At 34.3% G+C, this 25,875-nt stretch overlaps 4 protein-coding genes across 5 annotated transcripts; 2 read left to right on the top strand and 2 right to left on the bottom strand.

Moving 5' to 3' along the window:
* Positions 1-860: 860 nt before the first annotated feature.
* On the bottom strand, positions 861-3,866 carry LOC112736230 (small ubiquitin-related modifier 1). 2 transcript variants are annotated; one of them, XM_025785593.3, is made up of 4 exons: positions 3,576-3,866; positions 2,885-3,022; positions 1,560-1,709; positions 861-1,082 (listed from the first exon to the last, which is right to left on the bottom strand). In XM_025785593.3, exons 2-4 carry the CDS (start codon positions 3,020-3,022, stop codon positions 1,005-1,007), a joined length of 366 nt encoding a protein of 121 aa, XP_025641378.1. In that variant the 5' UTR covers positions 3,576-3,866; the 3' UTR covers positions 861-1,004. The 2 variants fall into 2 exon arrangements, with proteins under 2 accessions (XP_025641378.1, XP_025641379.1); XM_025785594.3 differs by lacking the exon at positions 3,576-3,866 and adding an exon at positions 3,255-3,390.
* A 3,394-nt stretch (positions 3,867-7,260) lies between these two features.
* On the top strand, positions 7,261-8,400 carry LOC140178077 (uncharacterized). Its single transcript, XM_072213197.1, has 3 exons — positions 7,261-7,636; positions 7,748-7,851; positions 8,065-8,400. The coding sequence occupies exons 1-3, from the start codon at positions 7,261-7,263 to the stop codon at positions 8,398-8,400; spliced, it is 816 nt and encodes a 271-aa protein (XP_072069298.1).
* An 8,520-nt stretch (positions 8,401-16,920) lies between these two features.
* Positions 16,921-22,032, top strand: LOC112736229 (uncharacterized). The gene is made up of 12 exons (XM_025785592.2): positions 16,921-17,323; positions 17,721-17,871; positions 18,055-18,150; positions 18,683-18,759; positions 18,949-19,028; positions 19,547-19,607; positions 20,172-20,239; positions 20,330-20,411; positions 20,616-20,696; positions 20,773-20,850; positions 21,282-21,401; positions 21,609-22,032. The coding sequence occupies exons 1-12, from the start codon at positions 17,156-17,158 to the stop codon at positions 21,783-21,785; spliced, it is 1,239 nt and encodes a 412-aa protein (XP_025641377.1). The 5' UTR covers positions 16,921-17,155; the 3' UTR covers positions 21,786-22,032.
* Positions 22,033-22,817: 785 nt separating this feature from the next.
* Positions 22,818-25,581, bottom strand: LOC112736228 (PLASMODESMATA CALLOSE-BINDING PROTEIN 2). The gene is made up of 3 exons (XM_025785591.2): positions 25,076-25,581; positions 24,958-24,991; positions 22,818-23,334 (listed from the first exon to the last, which is right to left on the bottom strand). Exons 1-3 carry the CDS (start codon positions 25,416-25,418, stop codon positions 23,109-23,111), a joined length of 603 nt encoding a protein of 200 aa, XP_025641376.1. The 5' UTR covers positions 25,419-25,581; the 3' UTR covers positions 22,818-23,108.
* Positions 25,582-25,875: the final 294 nt, after the last annotated feature.

Raw genomic sequence — 25,875 nt, 5'->3', positions numbered from 1 at the left:
AATATTTAATAATGTGACATGCTTATTTTAAAATTAAAATGTATGCTCTTAAAAAGTCATGAAGTCCACTTATGGATTTGATTTATATTTTTATGAACACTGAATTAAAGTGCATACATATGGTTGAGAAAAACATGCCTTTTTCCTTAAATTATAAATATAATTGAAGGAACTAGCTTTTTTTTAAGTGTAATCAATTTGGATTTGCTTCTATTATTCGTTTTTTTTTTTCAATAATGTTTTGTGATCTTTTTTCTAGGTATAGTGTGTTTCCTCTTTTGGGGGAATCGGCTCCATATAAGAGCTGGCTACACTCTAGTCTCTAGTTACTTTTATGGAGTTATGGTGGTTCCTTCTTTATCACAATATCTTTATTTTAATAATGTAGTTTTAATTGAAACTAAAAGGCATAATATCAAAATTACCAACTATTAAATTATTCTTATTTCTTAGTGACTTATATTTTTGTCATATTTTTAACTAGTAAAAAGACAAAAAGAGGTTTTTGAATAATTTTAATCCTAAAACCTTGCCGACCACACAAAAAATTCAAAGTACACCAAAATCAACCAAAAGACAACAAACTCAATTGTTGTATGATTAGATTTGATTATGTTTGCTAGGACATTAATTTTATGATGAAGATGAAGAAGTTATTTTATTTTGAATAAATTTTTTTTTTTTTACCCGAATCATAATAATCTAAAATGCAGTTTATAAGGGGGAAAAAAAACTAAGAAACATCCATACATAAATCATAGCTGAAGCATACACAATTTCAGAATCCTAACTCGTGAATGCCAGAACAATATAAGCACATTGAGTAATTAACTTAAGCATTCATCAATTGACTTGCAAAGTTTTAAAGTGCCTGCACTTGCTATCATCATATTTCATAAGATATAAAAAGTAAACAAGTTAGTTCATGATAATTTAATTATAGTCCAACAATAAAATATATTATCCTAATAATATGTCCACTACAGAATCATATCAATGGCATCCTAAAAGCTAAGTGCTGCAACGCTACCTCCATCCACATGTTTAACAGCTAAGATCTCATCTCCATTTTTCATCTTGAGCTGGAGTGCATTAACAATTAAAATGAGATCAGTTAACAACGTAGTATAGCACAGTACTAAACACAAATTTCTTATATTCTTTTACAGCATAATTTAGTGTATTTTCAGAGCATGCTTAACTATTTATTTTAATCTGTGAAAGTTATTAAGCCACCACAACAAATAAGAGGTCCTCCTTGGTAATTGTCTCATGACAAAAAACATATATATAAATTACACATTACATATACATTAGGAGAAATAAAGTTATATAACGAATCAAATAATTTAACAATGCAAAATATCTCTATTTTAGAGCCAAACTTGTTTAATTTTCTTTTTATCTAAAATCTCAAGATCAGAGAATACAGATAAGAGAATACAGATGCAAACAGATTTTTTCAGCTGAATCTCTCTTTTCTATTTCCATATTTCCTGGTATAAAATTCTTATTCAAACACGTCCTAAATGTAATGAGCATGGAAAAACAAACCTAACCTTTTTTGGCGTATATTTCCCATGAACACGACAACCATTATATAAGAATTGCAACGTCGAATATTCCAAATGACACCTCTCACAGTAAATTTCGAATGTTAAAGACAATGGCTTGACAGGGTTCACCTTGAAGTACATCCTGCGATCATTCTGCATTTCAATGAACATAATTAATCAGAATGGTAGCAGGAAATAAAAAAGAATGTTGTAAAAAAGTAAAATAAATAAGAATAATCTAAAGTGTACATACTGTTATATAAAAAAATAATAATGTTAGGTTAGGTGTATATTAAAATTAATTACTAATGTAAAATATATATTAAAAATAAGTTGACCATACAACATATATATTTATACATAATTATATAGTGGTTAATTTTGATGACTGATCTTAGTGTACAAATATTTTTTTTTAATTTATATTATGATTTCTACTATGGGACAATATATCCAACACCATTCTTGGCATATAATTTTGAATTTCAATTAAAAATAATATGTATTATTAACAAAAAATTGTCTGAAATATTTGATATGATTAAAAGAACATTAAAAAAATTACAATCTAATACAAAAGGATATCAGGAAAATCAGACACATTTATTTATAAAGAAAAAATGTGTTTACAAAACTAACCATGAGATGAAGTGAATACCTAATGGGTGATTGTCTTTTATGTTCAATAAAATTTAAAAAAAAAATTACCATTCAATTAGAATTATACATTATACATTCGTACATACAGAAAAATAGAAGTACAGAACACAGTCTTTGAGCCAACAAATTTTAGTAATTTTGATTAGTAATTAATTAATATAAATATAAATTTTGATAAATATAAATACAAGTGAAATTAATTAATTTATATACATTTTAATAAATATAAATTATATATTTTATATATATAAATTTTCTATAAATATAGATATAAATTATTATAATAATACTAAAAAGATAAAAAAAATTAAATTTATCTTATTCAATATTTATTAATTTTAACAATAATTAATAAATATTAAATAAAATAAATTTTGAATATTTTTGTCTAATTTTTTTAATTATCAATATATTTAAAATTATTATAATATCCTAAAATAATAATATTATATTATTGTTGGCCAAGTAAAAAAAAAAAAAAAAAGTACTAGAAGAATAATGAAAATTTTGACCAATATGAACATCTACCAATCAAATGAAAATATACTATATTTTAATTTAATGTTACAAATTAAATTTATTCTTTTAATCCTATTAATTCACATTGTTCAAAAATTTTGATGGTTACCTATATTTTTCCAAAATAAAATACATGTATATGTACATACCTGGTCTGTGATGCAAATTTCGACATATTGCCTGTCTTGAGTCCCTTTCCCTTCGTCTAAGGCCTTTCTCTTAATGCCTCCTTCCCCTTCGTCCGAACCCTTTCTCTTAATGCCTCCACTGCTTGTAGAGACACTCATCTGCACAAAAAACGAATTTGAATTATAATCCCAAATAATAACCTCTCATGAACTCCAGCTTTTTTTTTTTTTTTTACCAAAGATATGAAGACTCAAATCCATAACCTCTTATAAGAATATGGGAAGATTATGCCATTTGAGTTATTACTCATTGGGCCAGCTTCTTCTTTCTTAAACAAATTTAAAATACCTTTTTTTATTTAAAAAAAATTAATACTCTACCAAACCATACTAAAGGGTCAAGGTACGACGATGGTGACTCCTACGGCTCCGACACCGGCGTGAGCGGTTGTACGTGCGGCGGGTCACCACCCGAACAAGCCTCTCGAAATCGAAATCATCATCATTCTCTCTCTCTCTCTCTCGCTCTCTCTCCGTAACACAAAAACCCTCACGGGGAAAAGGGGGAAAAAATCCAAAGCAAAACTCCTTTGAATAACAGAAGGAGGAGAGGAGAATGAGATTTTTGGAGAGATCGAAGAGTGAGAATGATGAAGAGAAGAAAAAAAAAATTGGAAATACAGAAGTTCAAAGGTGTGAAGTTTGCATGCACCTTGCGATGTCCGATCCCTAGCTCTGTGTTGAAAGGACTGTAGTGGTTCTCTTTGTACGATTTTTGTTGAAGCCAGTTGTTAAATTTCCAAAACAGGAGTGAGAGTGTCTTGAAACCTGTATAGATATATCTGGAAAATTTTGTATAATCAGTTTGCACATGCACATCACGCTTTTTCCACCGAGCTTACTTTTTCAACAGATGAAAGTTCAAATGTAAAGGAACTATGCAACTCGATAATTCAAAGTTGAAACGAACTACTATCAGTATATTGCTAACGTCACGGGATATGCAGCAGCAGAAGGAGAATCAATTCAGTTTGATAGACTGATGGGAAGTAAAACCCACTCACATACAGATACGTGTTTATTCGGATTCGTATATTTTTTATTTGATTTTTATAATTTTTTTTTTTCACATAAAAGACGGAAAAGAAGATAAAAATTTTTTAATAAAAAAATATTATGTGTTTCATTGGTGTGGATAAACTGAATGTTTTTTTAATATGAAGATATCAGATTAAATACAAATCTAATTTTTTGATTTGTGTTTAAAAAGATAAAAATCATAAACATCTCAAATTTATCATTTTAAAAAAATAAAAGAATTATAAATACAAATATAATTTTCAGATTTTTTTTTAATTTGATCATCCGATTTTTTTACTTTTCTCCTACAATTTTATGATATATTTTTTTATTTTTATGATATAATAAAATAGACCTTTTTTTTCAATATTAAAAATAAAAAACGGAAAAAGGAAACATAAGTGAGGATTTTTAATTTTTATACCTAATATTAGAATAACAATTATCTAAACAAATGAATAAATGAATGCCTGTTCACATACGATGATGCGGGAAACTTAATCGTTAAACGGTGGATTTAACTGCAATTTTCAAAACTTTTAATAAAAAAATAAATAATTACTGACATGAATCATGTTCGGGCCCAAGAGTAATTGGGAGTCCATGAAGCATACCCACAACTTGACCGTGCAATGAGGTATTGAGGTGCATAAGGCATGACAGAATCTCCTTAGAGGAGACTAGAACAGTTGACTGAAATTTGTAAGTATGCGTTTAGATTAGAATTTGTAAATGAGAGCCTGTATAAAATTGATTTTACAAATTTGATTTTGATAAAAAAAAATGAGTTAGTATTAATGTGATTTATATTTAGTAATTTTATATTAAAATGGATTATAATAAAATGAATGTTGTTTGGATTACATCATTTAAAATTAAATTTAGACAAAAATTATTAAAAAAGACATAAATTTATATTATTTAAATTTATATTATTTAAAATTGTATTATTTTAACCTTCTTTCACTATAATTTTTTTTTTAAAGAATTTAAATTTATGTGTTGAAATTTATTATTCTTTTGGTTATAATTTGTTAGTACTCTTCTTTAGTATTATTTTTGTATTTAATTATATCTTTCTAATAAAATTTATATTAAAAATTAACAATAATAAATAATTTAAAAACACATAATAAAGAATATACAAAGTCAAATAAAAAAATAAAATTCTATAAAAAATATGTATTAATAAAAATAAATTAAATAATTTATATGAACAATGAATATTAAAAATTCTATTAAAAAAATATAATAATATACATAAGTGAACATAAAAAATTCTAAAAAAAATATTCATACTATTGACAAGAAACATAAATAAAAAATTGATAAAAATTAATACTTAACAAAGAGTACTAATAATAATATTAAAAAAATATTTGTTTGTAAAGCATAGTCATAAAAAAATTTAAGAATACTGATAATTGTTTTTGGTATCTTTTACCGTAAATGAGATTGAATGGTAAAATTAGTAGAATGTGAATCAATTCTTTAATTTATTAAGTGAACGCAAAAGCTACAATTTGTTGCTTCTGGTGAACGAGAGTTTAAACCCAAAATCGTGTTCGCGTTTAGAAAAAAAGTTAGCCAAACAAAAAAGTGTTCAAGAAGATTGAACATGCTTCTTGTGCTTTCAACGTGTTTACCAAACACACCCTAAAAAATTGGGTCCGAGTAGAGGCTCAAGAATTCAATATGGAGTTAGGGTTGGTGTTTTAGTTGGAAATGGGTGTAGTGAGTGTATTCACAGTTTGGTGGACGTGTCAGAGACAAGGTCTAACACGCAGGGGCGTATTACATGCAGCACGTGGGGGCGTGGAAGACACGTGACAAAGTCTGCTTGGGTTGGCCAGCAGCACGGGGGGAGTGTGTTGAATCAGCACGCAGGGGCGTGCTGACACGTGGCGAGGCCTGGTTGGTTGAAGCAGAAGCACGTGGGGGGCATGCTGAGTCAGCATGCATGGGGCGTGTTGACACGTGGCTCACTCTGATTGGTTGATGAAGCAACACATGGAGGGCGTGTTGAGTGCTCTCCTCTATATAAGGCAAAGCTCAGTACCATTTTCATTGCAAAGAAGAGTGTTCTTTGAGTATTTTTTTAGTGTTCTTTGAGTATGTTGGTAGTGTAATGGAGGGTACCGCAAACTTGGTAGTGTATCGCAACAGTAAAATTATATGGAATATGCATAAAGGAGTGAGGTTTGTGGGTCAGAATCCATTTTCGTTTGTGGTTCCATGCACCATGACGTTAATGGAGTTTTCAGAACGGTCTTTGTCAAAGCATGGAGAATGGTATGTTGAGGAGAATGAGCAGAATTCTGTACCGAAATTCGGTTGTAGTTTTTGATGGTCTAATACAGTTTGATATCATGCCGAACATTGACGAAGTGAGTATGCAGAATATGTTCGAAATTCACCGGCAAACTCATATGCGATAGCCACATATTGAGCTGTATGTTGAGTTTGAAAACGTAGAAGCAGATGGAATTCAAAATGATTTAGATATAGAAGATGATAGAGCTGCAGTGTATGAAGGAATGAATAGTGATAGCAAAGAGGACTTCGAAGCCACTTATGAAGCCGGTGATGAAGACAAGAATGGTAATGTGGGAGTTGAGGCAGCAGCGGAGAATGTAGTGGTTCATCCCTTGGGTAGTCAATCGATGAACGTTCCACCTTTTATGTGTAACCTGGATCTTGACGCCATGCATGCACCGAAATTTTTGGAATATGCAAACATAGGTACGTGATGACTGAATAATACATTTTTGTTAATTTATATTTAGGATTGATTAATGAATGATAATTTTTGCTTTTCTGTAGGCGTTGTTGATCCTAAAGATAGAGAGTTCAGGATTAGAATGGAATACAGTTCTAAAAATTCAGTCGTCGCAGCAATTAGAAGTTACACTATCTCTAGAGGAGTTGACTACAATGTGTATGAGTCTGAGCCACAGACGTTTTATGCAAAATGTAAGACGTATGGGCGTGGGTGCGACTGTCTTATCCAACGAAAAAAAGGTTATTGGGAGATACGCAGATACAATGGTAGGCACACATGCACAATGGGAACGATTTCACAGGATCATTCTAAGTTGGACTCGGATACAGTTGCTGAGGCTATAAGGCCATTGGTCGAGACTGACCCGTCCATCAAGGTGAAATCTATAATAGTGGAAGTCCAATCAAGGTTCAATTATACCATCAGTTACCGAAAGGATTGGTTGGCAAAGCAGAAGTCCATAGCCAAAGTTTTCGGTGGTTAGGAGGATTCTTACCAAGCTTTGCCATGGTGACTCTCGGTCATAGTTCAGAAGATGTCTGGTTCAATTGTCCAAATAGAAACACAACCACTGTACAACGGGAATGAGGAGGCACGCGGTGTAAAAATACTTCATCGTGTATTTTGGAGTTTCAATCCATACATTAGGGTGTTCAGGCATTGCAAGCCTCTAGTTCAGGTTGACGGCACACACATATACGGAAAATATAAAGGTACACTTATGGTTGCTGTTGCAAGAGATGGGAATCAGAACATTGTGCCTATCACTTTTGCCTTGGTGGAAGGGGAGATAGCTGATGCGTGGCACTTCTTTCTCACAAATTTGCGAATGAATGTTTTTAGAAGAGACGGTGTATGTATGATCTCAGACCAACATGAGTTAATCTGGGTAGCAATAAATTGTTCCGGAGGTGACTGACAACCTCTAAGAACATGGTGGATGTTTTGTATGAGGCACATCGGCAGCAACTTCTTAAGGGCATTCAAAGTCCCTCACTTGCAAAAACTTGTTGTCAACATAGGATATTCAAGAACGGTGGAGGAGTGCAACATCAACTATAAGAGGTTGAAAGAGCGAGGCGAGGCATATGCCAGGTGGTGTGATACCATTGGACTCAGACATTGGGTATTGGCATTCGACAAGGGACATCGATGAGGCCATATGACGATGAACCTTGTCGAGTGCATTAACTCAGTGTTGAAGGGTGTCCGAAATCTACCTGTGTTGGCGCTTGTCCGAGCAACATATTATCGGTTAAATGAACTTTTTATGCGGAAGAGTGCTGAGACTCACTAACGCAAGCATGCTGGATTTATTTACTCTGTATTTGCACAACAGCGGATAGAAACAAATATGCAAATAGTTGTGCACCGGTTTGATAGACAAAATGAGGTATTTGGGGTGCACGAAATGACTAGCAGAAAGGTGTTAGTTGTTGATCTTGAGCGACGAACGTGTGACTGTGGGCACTTTCAGGTGGAACGACTACCATGTCGCCATGTTATTGCTTGTTGTGCTAACCAGCATTTCGATTGGCAGTTGTATGTGCATGATGTGTATAAAATGATAGAGGTTCGTAAAGTATATAGGTTTGAGATCACACCATTAGGCGATCCCGAGACATGGCCTGCTTATGAGGGACCCACATTGGTTGCTAATCCCGCCTTGAGGTGAACGTCGAAAGGTCGCCCCAAATTGACCCGATACTTGAATGAAATGGACTCACGCGACATGCGTGGTCCTCAAATATGCCGTCTTTGTGGTGCTCAGGGTCATAGTCGTAGTCGATGTCCTCAGCATGCTGGACCGAGTGGTGCTGGTGACGATGATGGTCCCTAGGTCTTAATTGATTTTTTTCAGTTGATATTTTTTATGTTAGTCGTGTTTGTTTTGAGTTTATCAATTGATGTTTAATGTTAGGTTAATATTATCATTTACTGCCTTTGTGAAATAAACATACAAAATATTAACTAAGATTTACATTCACCTCATTCCAAAACCATAATTAAAAACAAATATAGGTAAACATACAAAAGATTAACTACGAATTACATTAACTTATAACTTAAAATTAAATATAAAAAACCTGAACCCAAGCTCACTTCTTTTGAACCATCCAGTTCGGTCCTTTACCCATCATGCCCTAACCAAACCGCGACGGAATAAACCTATCAAGTGAATTTCGTTTTGTCCGTATGTCATACGGATGACTCCAAACTGAGTCATCGACACCCGGAGCAGCCAACCCACCTGCCTCTTCCGGAGCAGATGCACTAGGATTATACTTGTCAACAACCTCGAATGCCCGCCGCGGCTGGATGAAATCACTATCACACGATGCACCCCCTAACGTGTACTCGGAAGCAGGACTCCGCATACTATGGGACATATCTACTAATGCTCCGTGTGGATCAGCCGACCCTATCGGTGAAGGCATAGTGGTAAGATCTGTCCAATCACCCAAATTAGCGTTGACCCAATGCTGTATTTGCTGATCTCCATTACCTTCAATTGGCATCTGCGATGGGTTAACTGAAAGTCAAACCATTCATGACCGGCTGGAATGGTAAGTATGGGCTGATTAGACTGGTCGGATTGACCCTGGTGGCAGTGCTGAGAGTAGTGGCTATGCTGAGAGTGCTGACTGTGCTAATTGTGCCAACTGTGCAGGCTGTGCTGACTGTGCCTACTATGTTGACTGCGACGTCTGTGTTGACTACTCTCGCCGTGGTCGTCGGACTGGACGTGGTGGCTGGACTCACTGTGCTAAGTGTCATGGCTACCATGACCGTGGTCCGGTGGCTATGGTACATAATAAAGAAATGGCTCAAACACTACATTCTGAGGTGGACCCTGAGGTGCAGGTGGCTGTGGTGCTAGTAGCTGTGGTGTTAGTGGCTGATATAGATGCTGAGGAATGTGCTCCAACAATCTCAGGATATGTCCGTACGAGTCCACATACCAATCTCGGTACTCCACCGTCAGTATAAAGTCCCAGGTCGGAAGGGGGTGCAGATCCAGTAGCCGAGTGTTTCGCCTGTTGCCTCGTTCCGCTATCCATACCCCATGTAAAACTGTCTAGTCATGAAGTTGCACTCCGCAAAGAGTGAGGCAATGTTGGTCCAGTGGAATGTCTCTTGCTACTCACGGGAGAGGTTGTGCATACCCAAACTAACGCATCACTCGATCCGAAGGGTGCCATTCGACACATTCGTAGGACAGCAACAGAGTGACGATGTCACACAACTCAAGATGTCCATGTAACTCGTCGGGTATGATCAATCCGTCGTACGGCCGCCACTCAAATTGTCACATATTATTGGTATTTTAGAACCCTAAAATTAATGTTTGGAAATAGGAATCACACGAACCCTAAATATGTACCTCTTCCATGTAGTCTATATCCTACCTAAATCTCGTTGCAGTCTTCGATAACCACGCTGTGGACTGTGCTGAATGACTCCACCTGAAACATAATTCATTGAAAATTTTTAAAAAGTCACCTAAAATCAAACATGCATCGTGAATATAACGCAGGATTAAAATAGGAATTATTATCTCATGGCAACTGGTATCTCAGCCGGTGTGAGGGTCTGTCTAGGTATGAGCACAGTACATGGCATTCGCTCCCATGTCCAAACAAACAACAGATTAAGAGGGTCATTCATCTCCTTTGTATCATATCGTGATGTACGAAACATTGCTCTGTAAAGATGTGCCAGACATGCTGACCCCGACTATAAGTATGGATCGCTCGAAATCGCGAAGCAACAATAGATACTTCGTGTGGGCATATGCGGTCGACATATCCGTGAATAGGGTCGAACCCAACAAACAGAAAATCTGGCATCTGACGTATCTCCTAATGGACTCCTCAGTGTTTAGCAACTCTGCTTCTCTGATACGTCGAACCCAACCCAGTTTTATATAGGATTTCGAAGAACTACTAACTTCTGGTTCACGACCGAATATCGCGATGATCTGGCTCTGTAGGAAGTTGCTATTATTATCTGTCAATCCACTCACAGGCTCTCCATCAATGGGTAGGCCAATTATACGAGCGACGTCTTCCAGTACCATAGTAACCTCACCCACCGACAATACAAACGTGTGAGTTTCTGGCCTCCACATTTCCACCAGAGCAGCTAATAAGGGGGTAAAATCCTCTTATCACCCCAATCCAAAAAACGTGGTAGAATCCCGAGCGAAAGTTGTTTTTGATCATCGGGTTCCACATCTGTGGCGGATCCAATTTACGAACTATCAAATTCCTATTAAGGTGGTTCAACAAAAATATATTTATTAGTTTAAATAAATAATAATTCTTATAAATAATATTTCTTAAATAAATAATAATTCTTACATATTTATTTATTAAAATACTTAACAAATATTAGCATATTTATTTTCAATTTTTTAATTAATTTATTAATATTCAAATTGTTTATTAAACATACAGAAAAATAATTCCATTCTAAAAAAAATCAAAAAATTATATATTAACATTTATTTCTTTAAATATTATAAACAAATATTTATACTTACACTTCTTTTTTTAAATAAATAAATATAAATGATTTTTTTCTGAAATTAAATAAAATATTTAATAATATTATTTATTAAAATATTTATTTTCCAATATCTAATAACAATATATTTTATAAATATTTACATATTTATTATAGTATTTATTTGTTAAAATTTTGAAAAAACATGTTCGCATATTTATTTTCAAAAAATCAAAATATTTATTTATTCATTAGTATATTCATAAAGAAAATTATAAAATATATATTCCATTCTAGTATTTTTATAATAGAAAATTAATCCCATTCTAACAAAAAAAATTATATATTTACGTTTATATAAAATAAAATATAATTATATTATACAAATGAAAATTTTATACTAAAATATTCTTAAAATACAAAAAACAATAATTCTACTATATTTTTATATGACACTAACAATAACAAAATTAAAAAAAAAATTAAATACATAAAAAAATAAAATTTATCAACTTACATAAATTGAATGATCCAAATAATTGATAATATATTTCTCAGGTGCTATATAATTACGTACCATTTTTTAATCACTACAAATTAATAATTCTTTTTAAATAATTTTTTTTTTCAAACCACTTCTCACACTATTAGCACCACTAACACACTATTAACAATATTCTCTTCTTCTTCTTTCAAGGTAACACACCCCTCTTTTTCACATTCTTTTTTTTTTTCTCTCGATGATCCCCCCTTTGATAATATGCATGAATGGAATGGAAATAAGTTTCAATTTATAGAGTTTCAATGGCTGATCGCTGGCTACCGGGGTGGGGGTTGTTCCCTGCATGCAGACAGGCCTGCAACACGCTCCTCCCGTACTGCTGCTGCATCATCAGAACCCAACAAAAACTTGCAACGCTTCACAAATTCCAGAGCAACACACGCCCCGCGTGTTGGCAGGGCACTACCACCCGTCCCTGCCAACCACATCACCACGCCTCCTGTGTGTTGACGGGGGATTGACATGCCATTGACGGGCTCCGGCACCACGCCCCTGGCGTGTTGAATCTGACACTCACACCGCGGCAAAACACCTCCTTCACCAATATTCAGCAAATACACCAAAGAGGTTCTATATGAAAAATAATTTCTGTCGAGTAGGAGGGCCATTCGAACAGATAAAGATAAAGGAGAGGGATCTAGTTCTTTCATTAGGTACGTTACCATAACTCTAATATAGTTGCTTGTCGTACGGACGCTTACTTTGACATCGGAGTGTCCTTGCAAGTGGTACCACCCCTTGATCCACCGACGATTGCTGGTACCATACCATCTCAACCTTCGCAATCAAGTTCCGACCCTCGCCTCCAATGATATTTCCACCACCGGTCTAACGGACTACCAAACAATGGTGCCGTCTATGGAGACCTGACGCGAGTTGAGGATTGAGGTTTTCCACCCAGTGGATGTGCCAGAAGAAGGAGGTAACCACCAAGGGAGTCGCCTCATGAATAGGGTGAGCACGGAAACCTCTCGGAGTCGCTAACCAACCCTTCAGACAATGGCCGCTCCACAAGCAATCCTCTGAAAGGCATCCATTTGGGGGTACAGGCAACGACAACTCTCGGATCATGCAAGAACTTAGGTACAAGGTTCAAAACCTTGAGAGAGAGAGTTGGCGGCGAGAGACCGCTACAACCCTGAGGTTAGCCGTAACACCAGCTCGCGCGCAGAGCCCCGGCCCAGCCATTCTCGCAACCGGTCCCTCGTGAGGAGATCGGAAGAAAGGCGGCAAGAAGAGTATTCTAATTTCACCAGAAAAGCTGTTCATGATTTCTGGCAGTTACATATATTACAATGCTCAGATTGCAAATCAATTCTCCAAATTGAAGAACTACGAGTGAAGAATCTCCAGTTAAAGATTCAATTCAATAAGATTTGACCATCTGATCTTTCGCTTGATGAAAACAAGTTACTGCCCCGTAAAATTAGCATCTCCTTCAACTTTTCTTCTCTTTGTTCAATTGCTTATGTCCACTCAAGTTAATCCAAATCTGATTAGGTTCGTATACTAATGAAAATGTAAACACACTTCATAAAGTTTTGGTTCGGGCCTCACACATAGGAAAATGACCAGAATTTGCATGATAAATACACAATCGTATGAGCAATATAGTAAATGGAGAAAGAACGCTTATTCAACGTTATTGGCTTCCTTTTTAGATTCAAAAACAGAATTGAAAGGCACAAATACAGCTTGAGAAAAAATTGACATCAATATAACAATACTACAATGGAAGTTGAGGTTAAAGATGGCAAAATTTCCAAAGCACGGGGATCCCCGCAGGACCGCTCCAAGTAGAGACTCGAAAATGGGTAATTTTTTCGCGGGGATAGGGATGGAGGCCAAAATTCTCCCAAAACAGACGTGGGGACCCGAGTAGGGATCCTTGCCCCGTCGTCGCTATTTTCCGAATTATTAAATTTACTTAAAATATCCTTACTAATTTATTTCTAATATAAATCTTTTAGTCATTTCGTATACCATATATATATATTGAAAAACCTAACCCTAATTTCAAAAATATCTTTCCTTATTTCCATAACACTAACATTGCGTCGTCTCACTCCTCACTCACTCCAGAAGGCCAGAACTCACAAATCCCAATCTCTCATAGCGTCACAACTACACCCTCATCACTTCTGCTTAGTGCTCATCTTGTCGTCACTCTCTTGCCGCGTCATTGTCTCTTATCACGACGCCCTTTTCCCTTTTCACCATACGTGACTGTGTCCTTATATGTTGTAAAAATATTTTTATTTATCTTTTAATTTTTTATTAGAACTTTGATATAAATGATCAATATAGGAAGATGGGGAATAGAATCCCGCGAAAAATAGAGATCCACGAAAAATAAGGATGGAAAGAAATATTTTCTACGGCAAAAATTAGAGCGGAAACAAAAAATAAATCTGAGAATGAAGATAGAGAATGAAAAGATATCCCCTGCCCTCGCCTATTCTGTTCCCATCCCTAGTTGAGGCTGACATAATGTGATATGACACAAATATTTTACAGAAGTAGTTACATGCCGCTCACCAACTTGCCATTGGCATAGAGGCCGTCAATGCACATTTTAATGGCGGCAGAAAATAACTATTAAGATAACGATAATATGCCAATGGAACCAAATTAATTAGGCTTGCAAAGAACATCTTATTATATTAGCCAAACTACATAGTATGTGTAACGGCCTAGCCCCGAAGAAACGACGCTTTTTCGGGATCAAACGGAATTTTTATGGAATTTTTAGAAATTTTAGTGCATATAAGCACCTCCACTGCACAGGTGCTGTATCATCAAGCTGCCGAATCAGTAGCTTGACTGCATTAGACACCTCTCCTTATCTAAGCAGGCACGTCGTGAAAAATTGCGTTTTTGAGCCATTTCGGGTCCGAATTTCAAAATTATGATTTCTGTGGTTAGTCTCTATATGACGAGCCGGTCCCGAATTTCGAGAGAAAAATTATATTAATATAATATTCATATATGATTATTTTATTCGAAATATTATATTGTGATGCAAGCTTGTATCTGGATTCAAATTTAGCAGGATTTGTGTGTATTATTAGAGATTCTAAGGGAGATTGGATCTCGGGCTGCTCTGGAAGTATTTCCCCCTGATCTATCATCAGATGTAAATTATTTGCTGCTTGGAGGGGGCTGGTTTTAGCTTGGAATTGCGGTTTGAGGGATATTACATGTGAAACGAATTGTCTTGACATTTTGTCCATCATACATGAGCTTACAAGTGGGTATTTATCTGAAGTAACATAGTTGGTTCACAAGATTCATGAACTTTTATCTCGTCATTGGCTTGTTCACGTTGAGTGGGTGTCCCGAGAAACAAATAGAGTTACGGATTGGATGGCTAGATATGGTGCCAAGAATAACTCTAATAATGTTATTTGGTCTGAACTTTGTGTTGATCTCCAGCCAATCATCCGCTTGGATATAGGATAGTGTTTGTTTTATTTCTTTCCATGTTTAGACAAAAAAAAAAAAAATAGATTCATTATGTTGTGCTAGATGAATTGAAAATTTTTTTTTTTTGCTTGTGACATGTTATTAATTCCATCTAAAATCAAATAACTTATAATAATAATAATAGATTATTTATAATTGATTATAATTAATTTAGTTTAATCAATCAAACAAAATAAAATTGAAAAATACCTTCAAGAAAAAGTTATGTCAATTCATAATTAAATGATTGAAATTCAATTTGGTATTTATGAATTAATTAAATTAATAAGTATGATATTTAAATATCTAATTAAATAATTAATTAGTTGAAATAACAAAATTTCATTAATAAATTATAGTCATAATTTTCAATTTACTAAATAACAAATTAAGTTATTTATTTTTGCTGATTTTAAATTTGTTCGTAAATCACCATGACTAACTCTATGAAATGAATAAGACTATGGGATCAATAAAATTTATCATTTTGATCAATATTTAATTAATATTAAATTTTAAATTTTAATTATTTAAAAAAATATTAATTAATAAGAAACAATAAGGATAAGAAACAATAAGAAAGAATATTTAATTAAAAAAATATTTTGATCAATATTTAATTAATATTAATTTCAAAAGCTGTGACTATACGGATAAGAAATAATAAGGAGTTAAAGGACTAACTTTGTTTGGTAAAGCTTTTACTTTTTAAAAGTAGTTTACAAAAGTTAATTTTAAAAGATAGCTTTTTAAAAGTTGTAGCATTTATGTTTGGTAAATCAAATTAAAAATTATTTTTAATAAACACAAACAACAATAATTGTATTTGGTAAAATAACTTTTAAAATTTAAAAATACTATAATAGATATAAATATAAGCATTAAATTTGAAAATTAGTTAACATATGAGATTAAATTTTAAAAAATACAAGCTAACCTTAAAAAGCTCTATCTTAAATATTTTTAAAAATATTCTAATTTTTTAAAAATTACAAATATAAACACATAATTTTTTTATTTACCAAATATAAAATAAGAAGTTTGAACTTTTGAAAAATACAAGCACATCTTCAAAAACTTTTATCAAACTAAGTCTAAGGAGAAGGAAGATTCAAGCTCTGCTCTATGCTATCGTATTCAATCACTCATTGCCTTATTAGGACTATGTAGTCTCTTTTTTTTTTTTGGTGACGGACTATGTAGTCTCTGCATTTTGGGCCTTTGGTCTATGTTTAAAAAAAAAAAAGCTAATCAAACAATTTCCTTGACTAGGCAACAAAAAAAAAAGAATTTCCTTGCCTTTTTTTTTCTTTTTCTGTTAGACGAATGCTGACGTTGAAAATTTTATTATCAATAAAAGATTTTTAATTACGTTTAATAAATATATAATAAATACATTAAAAATTTAATTTTTTAATTTTTCATTTTTTTAATTAACGATACTAACATGTATTCTTAATTTCAAACAACTGAACAAGAGTCAAATAATAATAATAATAATAATAGAGCAATACTAGGAGACCAGCAACTTTTGTGATTGATAGCTATCAAATAACCATTAATGATAATTTAATAGTGTGAAATTAGTGTGAGATTTCATCTAATGACTCACCTTTTTCTGCTAGTTATCTATTGGTCAAAATTCAATAAAATTGTTAGCTCTCTAAATTTTTTCATAATAATAAATTAATAATAACTACGCCCATTTTATAAAACCAAATTCCTAGAAAATTAGTAAAAATAAAAAATAAAAATCTAATTACTTTTTAACTTGAAATAATAAAATAATAATTAAACTCTCAATCTTTCCAAATACAAATTTTCTAATCGGATCCTTTTCCCGATTAGTAAACAGTTGCGGTGCTTTTGTGAAGAAGCTGTGAAAGTTCTATCAATGGCGGGGGTTTCTCTCAAGTGTGGTGACTGTGGCACTCTGTTGAGGTCCGTAGAGGAAGCGCAACAGCATGCAGAGCTCACCAACCACTCCAACTTCTCCGAATCCACCGAAGCAGTTCTCAACCTCGTCTGCACTGCTTGCGGCAAACCCTGCCGATCCAAAACCGTTAGATCCCTATCTCTCTTTCATTCTCCTTTTCCTGTTTACGTTTCCTCAATTTCTTCGTAGCACATGGCTTCTGGATCGTGTTTTTGAATTGAACCATCTTTACAAACAGCTGATGAACTGATATGAATTATGATCTTGCTGTGATTTTCAGTTATTTTAGGGTTTAACTTGTTTGAGGTTCTCAATTTTAGTTGGCTGCTGCAACCGCCGGGGGGGGGGAATTAAAACAAACGAACTTTCTTTTTGTGTGTGTATTTTGTATATTTGTTGAGTCTAGGAGATAATTTTCTGTTTCATTATGTATGGAGAAGAAGGAACCTTGTTTTGTGCAGTGTTTTCTAAGGTGCCTTGATTTCTTGATAGTTTTCCTTTCCCAATGCTATTGATCATTTAGGAAAGTGATTTGCATACGAAAAGAACCGGGCATACTGAGTTTGTAGATAAGACTTCCGAGGCAGCCAAACCGATAAGTTTAGAGGCTCCAAAAGTGGATGAAGCTGCTACCTCAGAAGAGGCTCTCAATGCAGATGCAAGCCAAGATGCAGGTTACCTACTACTCTGCTAGCCTCAATTAATCCATGACTGTAACAAACCTTAAAAATAGATATTGTGTGTCACTTTGTTTTTGGAAAGCCTTCTCAAAGATTTCACCCTTATTCTTTTGGCTAGTGAATGATAATATCTACTTTTTAAGGTCAGTAATTATTGCTTTATGCCTTAAAATACAGAAATGGTTGTTCCTGAGGTTGACAAAACGATTGTTGAGGAACTTGAAGTAATGGGATTTTCTACAGCTCGAGCAACACGTGCACTTCATTATTCTGGTGAGTTTCCTTTCAACTCTGTTCTTATAATTTTAGCTGCATATTGTTCTTTATGTTTTGTGCGAGAAAGCTAATAAGAGGCTCAGCTATGTTAAGCAAATCAAATGAAAGATGGTACATTTTATTAGGGGGTAGTGGAGGAAAATGGGAATGGATCCTCTCCATCTTTTTTCTCTCAATTATTTTGTCAAGTGTGATCCCTCACCATACACTCCTTAAGTGGGACCAAGAAAAAACATGTGAGAGAAGATATTGAATGGTGACAGATCACACTTGACAGAACAATTAAGGAAAAAAATTGAGAGGATCCATGAAAACTGGGTAAAAGAAGATGAAACTGTTAATACTTGTGTGTGATAACAATTGCATTTGACACAATTGTAGATAGTCATTTTTTTAAAAGTGTGTACTTTTACTATCTCTAGATCTAGGTACTTTACATTATTTATGTTATTTATATTTGGACATTGATATCATTTACTCTGTAGATATTAAACATTGGATTTGGTTCTCTCTTTGACTCTTTCTATAGGTAATGCTAGCATCGAGGCTGCCATAAATTGGATAGTAGAGCATGAGTCTGACCCTGACGTAGATCAGATGCCCTTGGTATGATTTGTTTACATTATTAGTATGGCAATATGGCATATTCATGGTACTCACATTGTTTAACGAGATATAGATTTTAATATTGTGATTTTTAATCGAATTAGACTAATTCATGCTATGACTTAATGTCAAATCTATTTGGTATAACTAAGTTGCAATATCTAGCTCTTGACCTGATGTTTCATTCAGGTACCTGCCAATACCAAAGTTGAGGCTCCTAAACCTTCTCTTACCCCAGAAGAACTGAAGGCTAAACAACAGGAGCTAAGGTTTGAAACTGGATGTCAAATAAGATTTACATATGGCCTGAATTGTGAAGCTATTTGAGTTTAAACTTTAAATATAATGTACCCATGGTGGTCACAGATTCAATTTTGCTTAAGCAGCTTGTGTATATGCATCAAACACCTATTTTGGGCACCCTGATTTGTATGCATTCTTAAAGTGGTCAACTATCAGAAATGCATCTGCAGATTTTAGCGCCTTCCAATACCGCATTCAGATTATATAAATGACTGCAACTTATATATGACGGTGTTGATGGTGGCTTTGCTGAAATTTCTGTCTTCTTGTTGTGTTTGCTAATTTGCTTCTGGGTATTCTGGAGTTCTTGTTTACTTTATGTTGCCATGTTTAGATTTTGTTATATAATCTAGTTAGCATCTTGTATATCTTGACTTTTGTCCAGAATTATAGTTTGTGTGTGGTAGTTTTTATAGTCAGTCTTATCTATCATCGGTTTTTCATTTGTATTATCACTTTTTATTTTGAATCTATAATATTTAAGGGAGAAAGCTCGCAAGAAGAAAGAAGAGGAAGAAAGGAGAATGGAAAGAGAAAGAGAAAAGGTATTCTGTAGAATCACTTATCTCTTGGTGACAACGATAGGTGATTTACATTGATGCTTGCATTTTAATATATTTGTGGGCATTTATATCTATACATCCTGTTAAGGAATATAAAACCATTTTGAACCTCCATGTAGGTGCCTAAGGTTTTACAAATTATTTCAGGCGAGACAAAACGTATGAGTTGTCTTTGGTTATGAAACAACTTGAATAAAGTAATCAATTATAAATGGGCCTCAAGTGCTTCTGGTTATCTTTCCTCGGTAATTTTTAAGCACCTATACTGTAAATTACTCCCACATCATGGATGAGACTTTAGCTCCTAAGAATACATATCCTTGTATGAATTTCAAGCTGCTATATTATATCTCTGCAATGTGACACATTCCAAAGTAAGAAGTATCTTTTTGGTTATCCTCTTGAAGAATTTGTTTCTTAATTTATGTATATAAAGTTTCTGAGGTTGGGCCAGTATGCAAAATCTTAATACACCATCTCAAGATACATATGTCCATACATGTCAAGCAGATACGTATACTTGTCTCATATATATTTTTTATATAGGAGAGAATTCGCATTGGCAAGGAGTTGCTAGAAGCAAAGAGGATCGAAGAAGAGAATGAGAGAAAACGGTCTGGCTTAACCAGTATATTATTGATCTTGCATCCTGTCTTTTGTCATGAATGCACCTAGCTTGAAGCAAAATCTGTTTCCGTTTGCAGGTTGCTGGCATTGCGAAAAGCAGAAAAAGAGGAAGAGAGAAGGGCTAGAGAGAAAATCAAGCAGAAGTTAGAAGAAGACAAGGTGTAGCTTCTTCAAACAAATCTCTCCCCCCCTTCCCCTCGCTTTTTTTTTCTTTTGTCATGTTTGTTCTTTCTTGAGTTTGTACATCAGCATGGTCATCATGTCGTGTTCTTTTCTTTTTGAAAGAAGATAAGAATTCCTGCAAGATTTTCAATCTCTGCCTTTAACCACCAGAAGAATAATTTTTTCCCTCTATGATGTTAGGCTGAAAGAAGGCGAAAACTTGGATTGCCTCCGGAGGAACCTGCAGAAGCCAAACCCTCAACTGTTGTAGAGGAGAAAAAGGTATGAGAGGGTCCAAAAATGGGTTTCAATTTTTCCCCAGGTACTTCTTTATTTGAAAATTTGTTTTTGCATGCAGAGTTTTCTGCCAGTTAGGCCTGCCACCAAAGCGGAACAAATGAGAGAGTGCCTGCGTTCTCTCAAGCAGAACCACAAGGTACTTTCCTTTTTGTTTTTGATAAAAAAGAATGAAGAAACACAGGTTGTATTCATATATCATATATGCCTCTGAATTAAAATTCTTTAAAACTGCTTTCCGGCGGTTGCTTTTAGAAGATTGTTTCTTTTGTTATATGCTTAAATGTTTCCCATATCTATGGCAATTTATTTATTGCATTACACTGCTAGTTGAGTAGCTAATTGTTAATTATATTGTTACACATAGGTGAGGAAGTATAGGTAACCAATACTATTTTAGCTAATGTGTAGGCTTAGGCTGTAGCCAACAACGCCAATTTCACTGTATTTGGTCAACTGTTTTGCTTCTGCTGCCTATATGTTGGCTACAAAACTTTTGGGCATATAGTATAACTCATGTCTCTTTACATGGTAACTTATGTTGGCTACAAAACTATATTCTTGGAGCAGGAGGACGATACCAGAGTAAAGAAAGCATTCCAAACCCTCCTTACTTATGTGGGAAATGTTGCCAGAAATCCTGACGAGGAAAAATTCAGAAAAATCCGACTTAGTAACCAAACTTTTCAGGTAAGAATTTCCCTAAAGATGAAAAAATTATCTAAGATTTGGGATGGGCAAGCGATACAAGACATTCAGACCTTAACCATATATTCTTCTAATAATTGCTCACCCCTCTTTCTTGCTTCCCCCTTGTTTCCATCATCCTCTCTCTCTACCAAAGAAAAAGAAAACACTTGCTGATGCTTTGAATGTAATGTTTGTTGTTTGCGACAGGAACGAGTTGGTGCCTTGAAGGGGGGCATTGAATTTCTGGAGATTTGTGGATTTGAGAAGATTGATGGTGGTGAGTTTTTGTTTTTGCCCAGGGACAAAGTTGAGATGGCAGTTCTGAATTCAGCTGGGTCTGAACTAGACTCTGCAATTAAGAATCCCTTCTTTGGAGTTCTATAGTTCAGCAACTGTTATATTCTGAATCAGGCCTTACAATTATTATTGTTCAATGTTTCCAAGTCAAGTGTTTGTTCACCAAACTTGTGTTGTTTAACTTATGCTTGTGTCGGAGAAATTTTGGAGGTCTATACAGAGCTGTTTAAATTACCAGAGAATCTTGTATCTCTATTCCATGGGATTTCGTTGGAGTAAATTATAATACTATATGAAATTAAATAAGTAATAGGCAATTCTTACTTCCATTTTACACTGGCCTAATTACAAAACTTTGGATTGTGGTAAGCATTAAGCAATTATTGCCCCTCACAATTTTGGCAGGCTATTAGTAATGAATTTTGGCACATGGTAAGCAGTCTATTGCCCCTTACAAATTCAGTAGTTTATAACTAAATCTCATTCGTAAGGCAGCTTAGTAAATAATATCATATTTCAGATTCTAATTATATGAACTTGATTTGTATTCCATCAGTATTTTCCAAGAATACAAGTATATAATATAGGAGTTAGAAATAAAATAAGTTTGAATATTTTATAATTATTAGATTTGATTTATTCAAAATTTAGAATTTATCATCCACGTAATATATTGTCATTTCCATTAAACCATGTAATTTTCAGTTGCAAAATATCTCCAAGGGTCAAAAGAGAATTTGACGCAGATTTATATAAAAAGACACTAATACCCTTAAATTTATATAAAAAGACACTAATACCCTTAAAGATTAATTTGATAGTTGTTGTTTATAGTAAAATTATTATTATTATTGATGAATTATGACGAGTGGATTGAATCACCATATATATAATTTTATTTTATTTGATGCAACTGAAAAAAATATATATGTATATGTAATTTAAACTTATTTTTAATATGTATTTTATATGTATTTTATACTGATGACTAATTTTGTATACACCTAGCATGGTTAATGTATTCATGCAAATCAGTTTAGCATCGACACCCGTGATAAAATGCTTAGTGTTCTGGGAACTGAAATAAACTGAATTTAAAAAAAGATGATTAGGAAGAAATTCATTCTAAATAGAGCTTTATAAGCTGATGATATGATGAAATATTCTGTTTGCAACGGGGACAATTAAATTGATCTAGTGAATTAAACTTGAGCCCTATAATTTGCTATCCTAGCTCTGCCCTTCCTTCCCTGGTGGATAACAATGCCCCCATCCAGCAATGTTTATAACCTTATACAAAGGATGTTTAAAATATGAAATCGCATTAAAGCAAGGTTATAAACATCAAAAGGATCCCCCTTTTAACCCCTGACAAAACTGTAACCTTCCTATTCTCACCAAAGATCATCATCATATGCATATGGCTAGAATGAGAAGGGAGGAAAACAACCCTAGAAACCATGTGGCTGTTGCCTCTGATGCTGCCCTGGAATTGTCGGGGAACGGCGTGTTCATTCCCGGCGTTAGTCCACCGGTGTTGCCCCCGCCGTATATTGGTGTTGTTGTCGTAGGAGACGGCACGTTCGGATTGTTGAATGCAGGTGTTGTGCTTGGTGTATTTCCCCCTCCAGCAGTGCTAACAAGTTCACAAGAATGAATGAAAAACAAGTACCATTTAGTCAACAATTTACGTTTGTTTGTTGTGTTTTTTTTTTTTAAATCAAAAGTTTATATATCTCAATTTGTCCCACTCCATGGCGCTACCATTCAGCCTAACATATTGAGGTTAAAGTTCCAATTACATTGAACTTTTAAATTGCAATAACCATGTGAGTGTGACCTATCAACAAATAAAGATTCATCATGACACGTGAGATGGCACAATAAACCTAGAACTCAAACCAGTGGCCCCATTAACATCATTGTCCCCTGTAACCATCACTAATTTTCTTACATGGTTTAGGACATATGAAATCAAAAAGCATCAAACACATTACAAGCAATGATTATCATCCGAATCCTAATAAGCATGGTTGCCATGTCACTTTTTTCTGATGGAACCTAAACTTGAAACCATGAGAGATGGCTCTGTTTTTAGCTCATTAATTGAACTCATAACTTTCCATATGAGAGAATCCCTTTCATAAAAAACCACCCTTCTACCCAACTATAGACTTCAATAGCGACCTTATTGTATTATAAAAGGTGATGTATAAATTTATCTTGAGGTTTTACATGCAAATGAGAAACTATTCATTTTATTTGAAAGAATGGATGGAAACAAAGGATGTATTCATATGAGAGAAACTAGTAACTTTAGCACTGTAAAGCAGATCACTGACACTATGATTCAAACTAGTTAACAACGACAAAAGGATTTCATCATGATGATGATTCCTGAGCCGTTGGATGGAGTCGGAGCCCCACACCAACAGGTGCACCGTACATCACCCTGCTTCATGATCTATTATTTGGCGTCACTCACTCAAATACTCGAACCAAACGATACTACTCCCCACCTAAAATGGTAAGTAATATTCGAAAATGTGTCTTTATATAAAGATCACACTTATTATATTAATATATCAAAATATTTATTATATATCATCACTTACATAAGATTTAATTCATTTGGGTGTCCCACTCCCCAAATCTACCGATGGATGAGAATATGTTTGATATTATAGTGAAATTCATATAACCAAGGTACCAAAGTTCGCAAGTGCAACCCCAGAGCCAGAATTGGAACATTTGAAAAATAAAATAAAAAAACCAGGACATAGTTTTGCAGAAAATAGGCCATGGTTTAATGGCGTTTCTAATTTCCACCATTCATGCAAAGAGACACGTGTCCTAACATAATCTGATGCACCTCCCCCATTCACCTCTCTCTCTCTCTCTCTCTCAAACACAAAACAAAAACAGTGAAACACAGCACATTGCCACCACTATTTGGCTTCCCAATTCGCCTCTCTATATGTGTATTCGGCAAGCCACAGAAGAAAAGGTACCAAACAGGATTTAAAATAATAATAATAATAATAATAATAATAATAAATAAATAAAGAAAAGATACATCCGAGAATGAGAATATTAGAATCCATTTACTTCAAAAACAAGGAACATTAACCACTTATCTTTAACTATTAAAAACTGTACTCTCCATCTGCCACTAAAAAAGAACTACCATCTCATATTTGCTGCAAAATGCAGAGAGTAAGAAATATATTAAAGTAAAGATGCAAATAAGTAAACATACCTTCCAGAAGATGGGTACACGCAAGATCCATAGCCTACACAGAAACCAGAAAACAGAAAATGAGAACTAACCAAAGGGATCGATAAATTGATGAAGAGTGTTTTGTAGTAGTGCATACTGGGATCGCTTTGAGCAATGGTGGCAGTGCCAGAAAAATCACAGGAACCAGGAGCTCTTCCCCTTCGCTGGTAGTAACTGTTGAAGGCGTAAGAAGCATGGGCTTGGATAGTGTTAGGAAGGAAGCAAAGGCCATTGGCTTGAAGAGGAAAGCAATCTGCACCGGAACCACATGCATAGTCCAGTGCAGTTTGCAGGGCCTGGTTGGATGCATCACTTCTAGCTACACACCATGTTGCTTGGCCACTCACATTGTTGTTCATCATGGTGGTCGCCATTAACAGCATCATCAGCAAGGAAGTAATGTGAAGCTTTGATGATGGTGGAACCCATGGTGCTGCCATATTAAGAAGGAAGATATGGCTTTGTTTTTGCTTATTAGTTGGTAAAGGAAGAGAGAGAGAGAGATTAAAGAGTGTATGGTCAGAGAGGGGAAAAGAGGGATGCAAAAAACATATATTATTGTTGTGAAGAGATCAAAACAGAAGGAGGCGCTTTGGCTTTCTCTTTAGCTTCTCTTTTTCTTTATCGGTGATATATATCGAGAAAATACTTCTCAATTTAGTCCTGAAATTTCAATTACCTCAATTTAATCCTTAAACTTTTTAAATTTTAATCACGTTAGTCTCTACAATGATTTAAATTTTAAAAACTAAATTAAAGTTCGATTATAACTTCAGGGATCAAATTAAGTATTATCTCGTATATGTCACTCTCTCTTTCTCTCATTTATAAATTATAACGTTAATGTCTGCCTGTGAGTGTGCTGTGTAGGATGATCAGTCCCAGTAACTTTTTCGT

The sequence above is a fragment of the Arachis hypogaea genome, chromosome 13, assembly GCF_003086295.3.
Source record: "Arachis hypogaea cultivar Tifrunner chromosome 13, arahy.Tifrunner.gnm2.J5K5, whole genome shotgun sequence".
Classification (NCBI taxonomy): Eukaryota; Viridiplantae; Streptophyta; class Magnoliopsida; order Fabales; family Fabaceae; genus Arachis; species Arachis hypogaea.
This window is presented reverse-complemented; position numbering and strand designations above follow the sequence as displayed.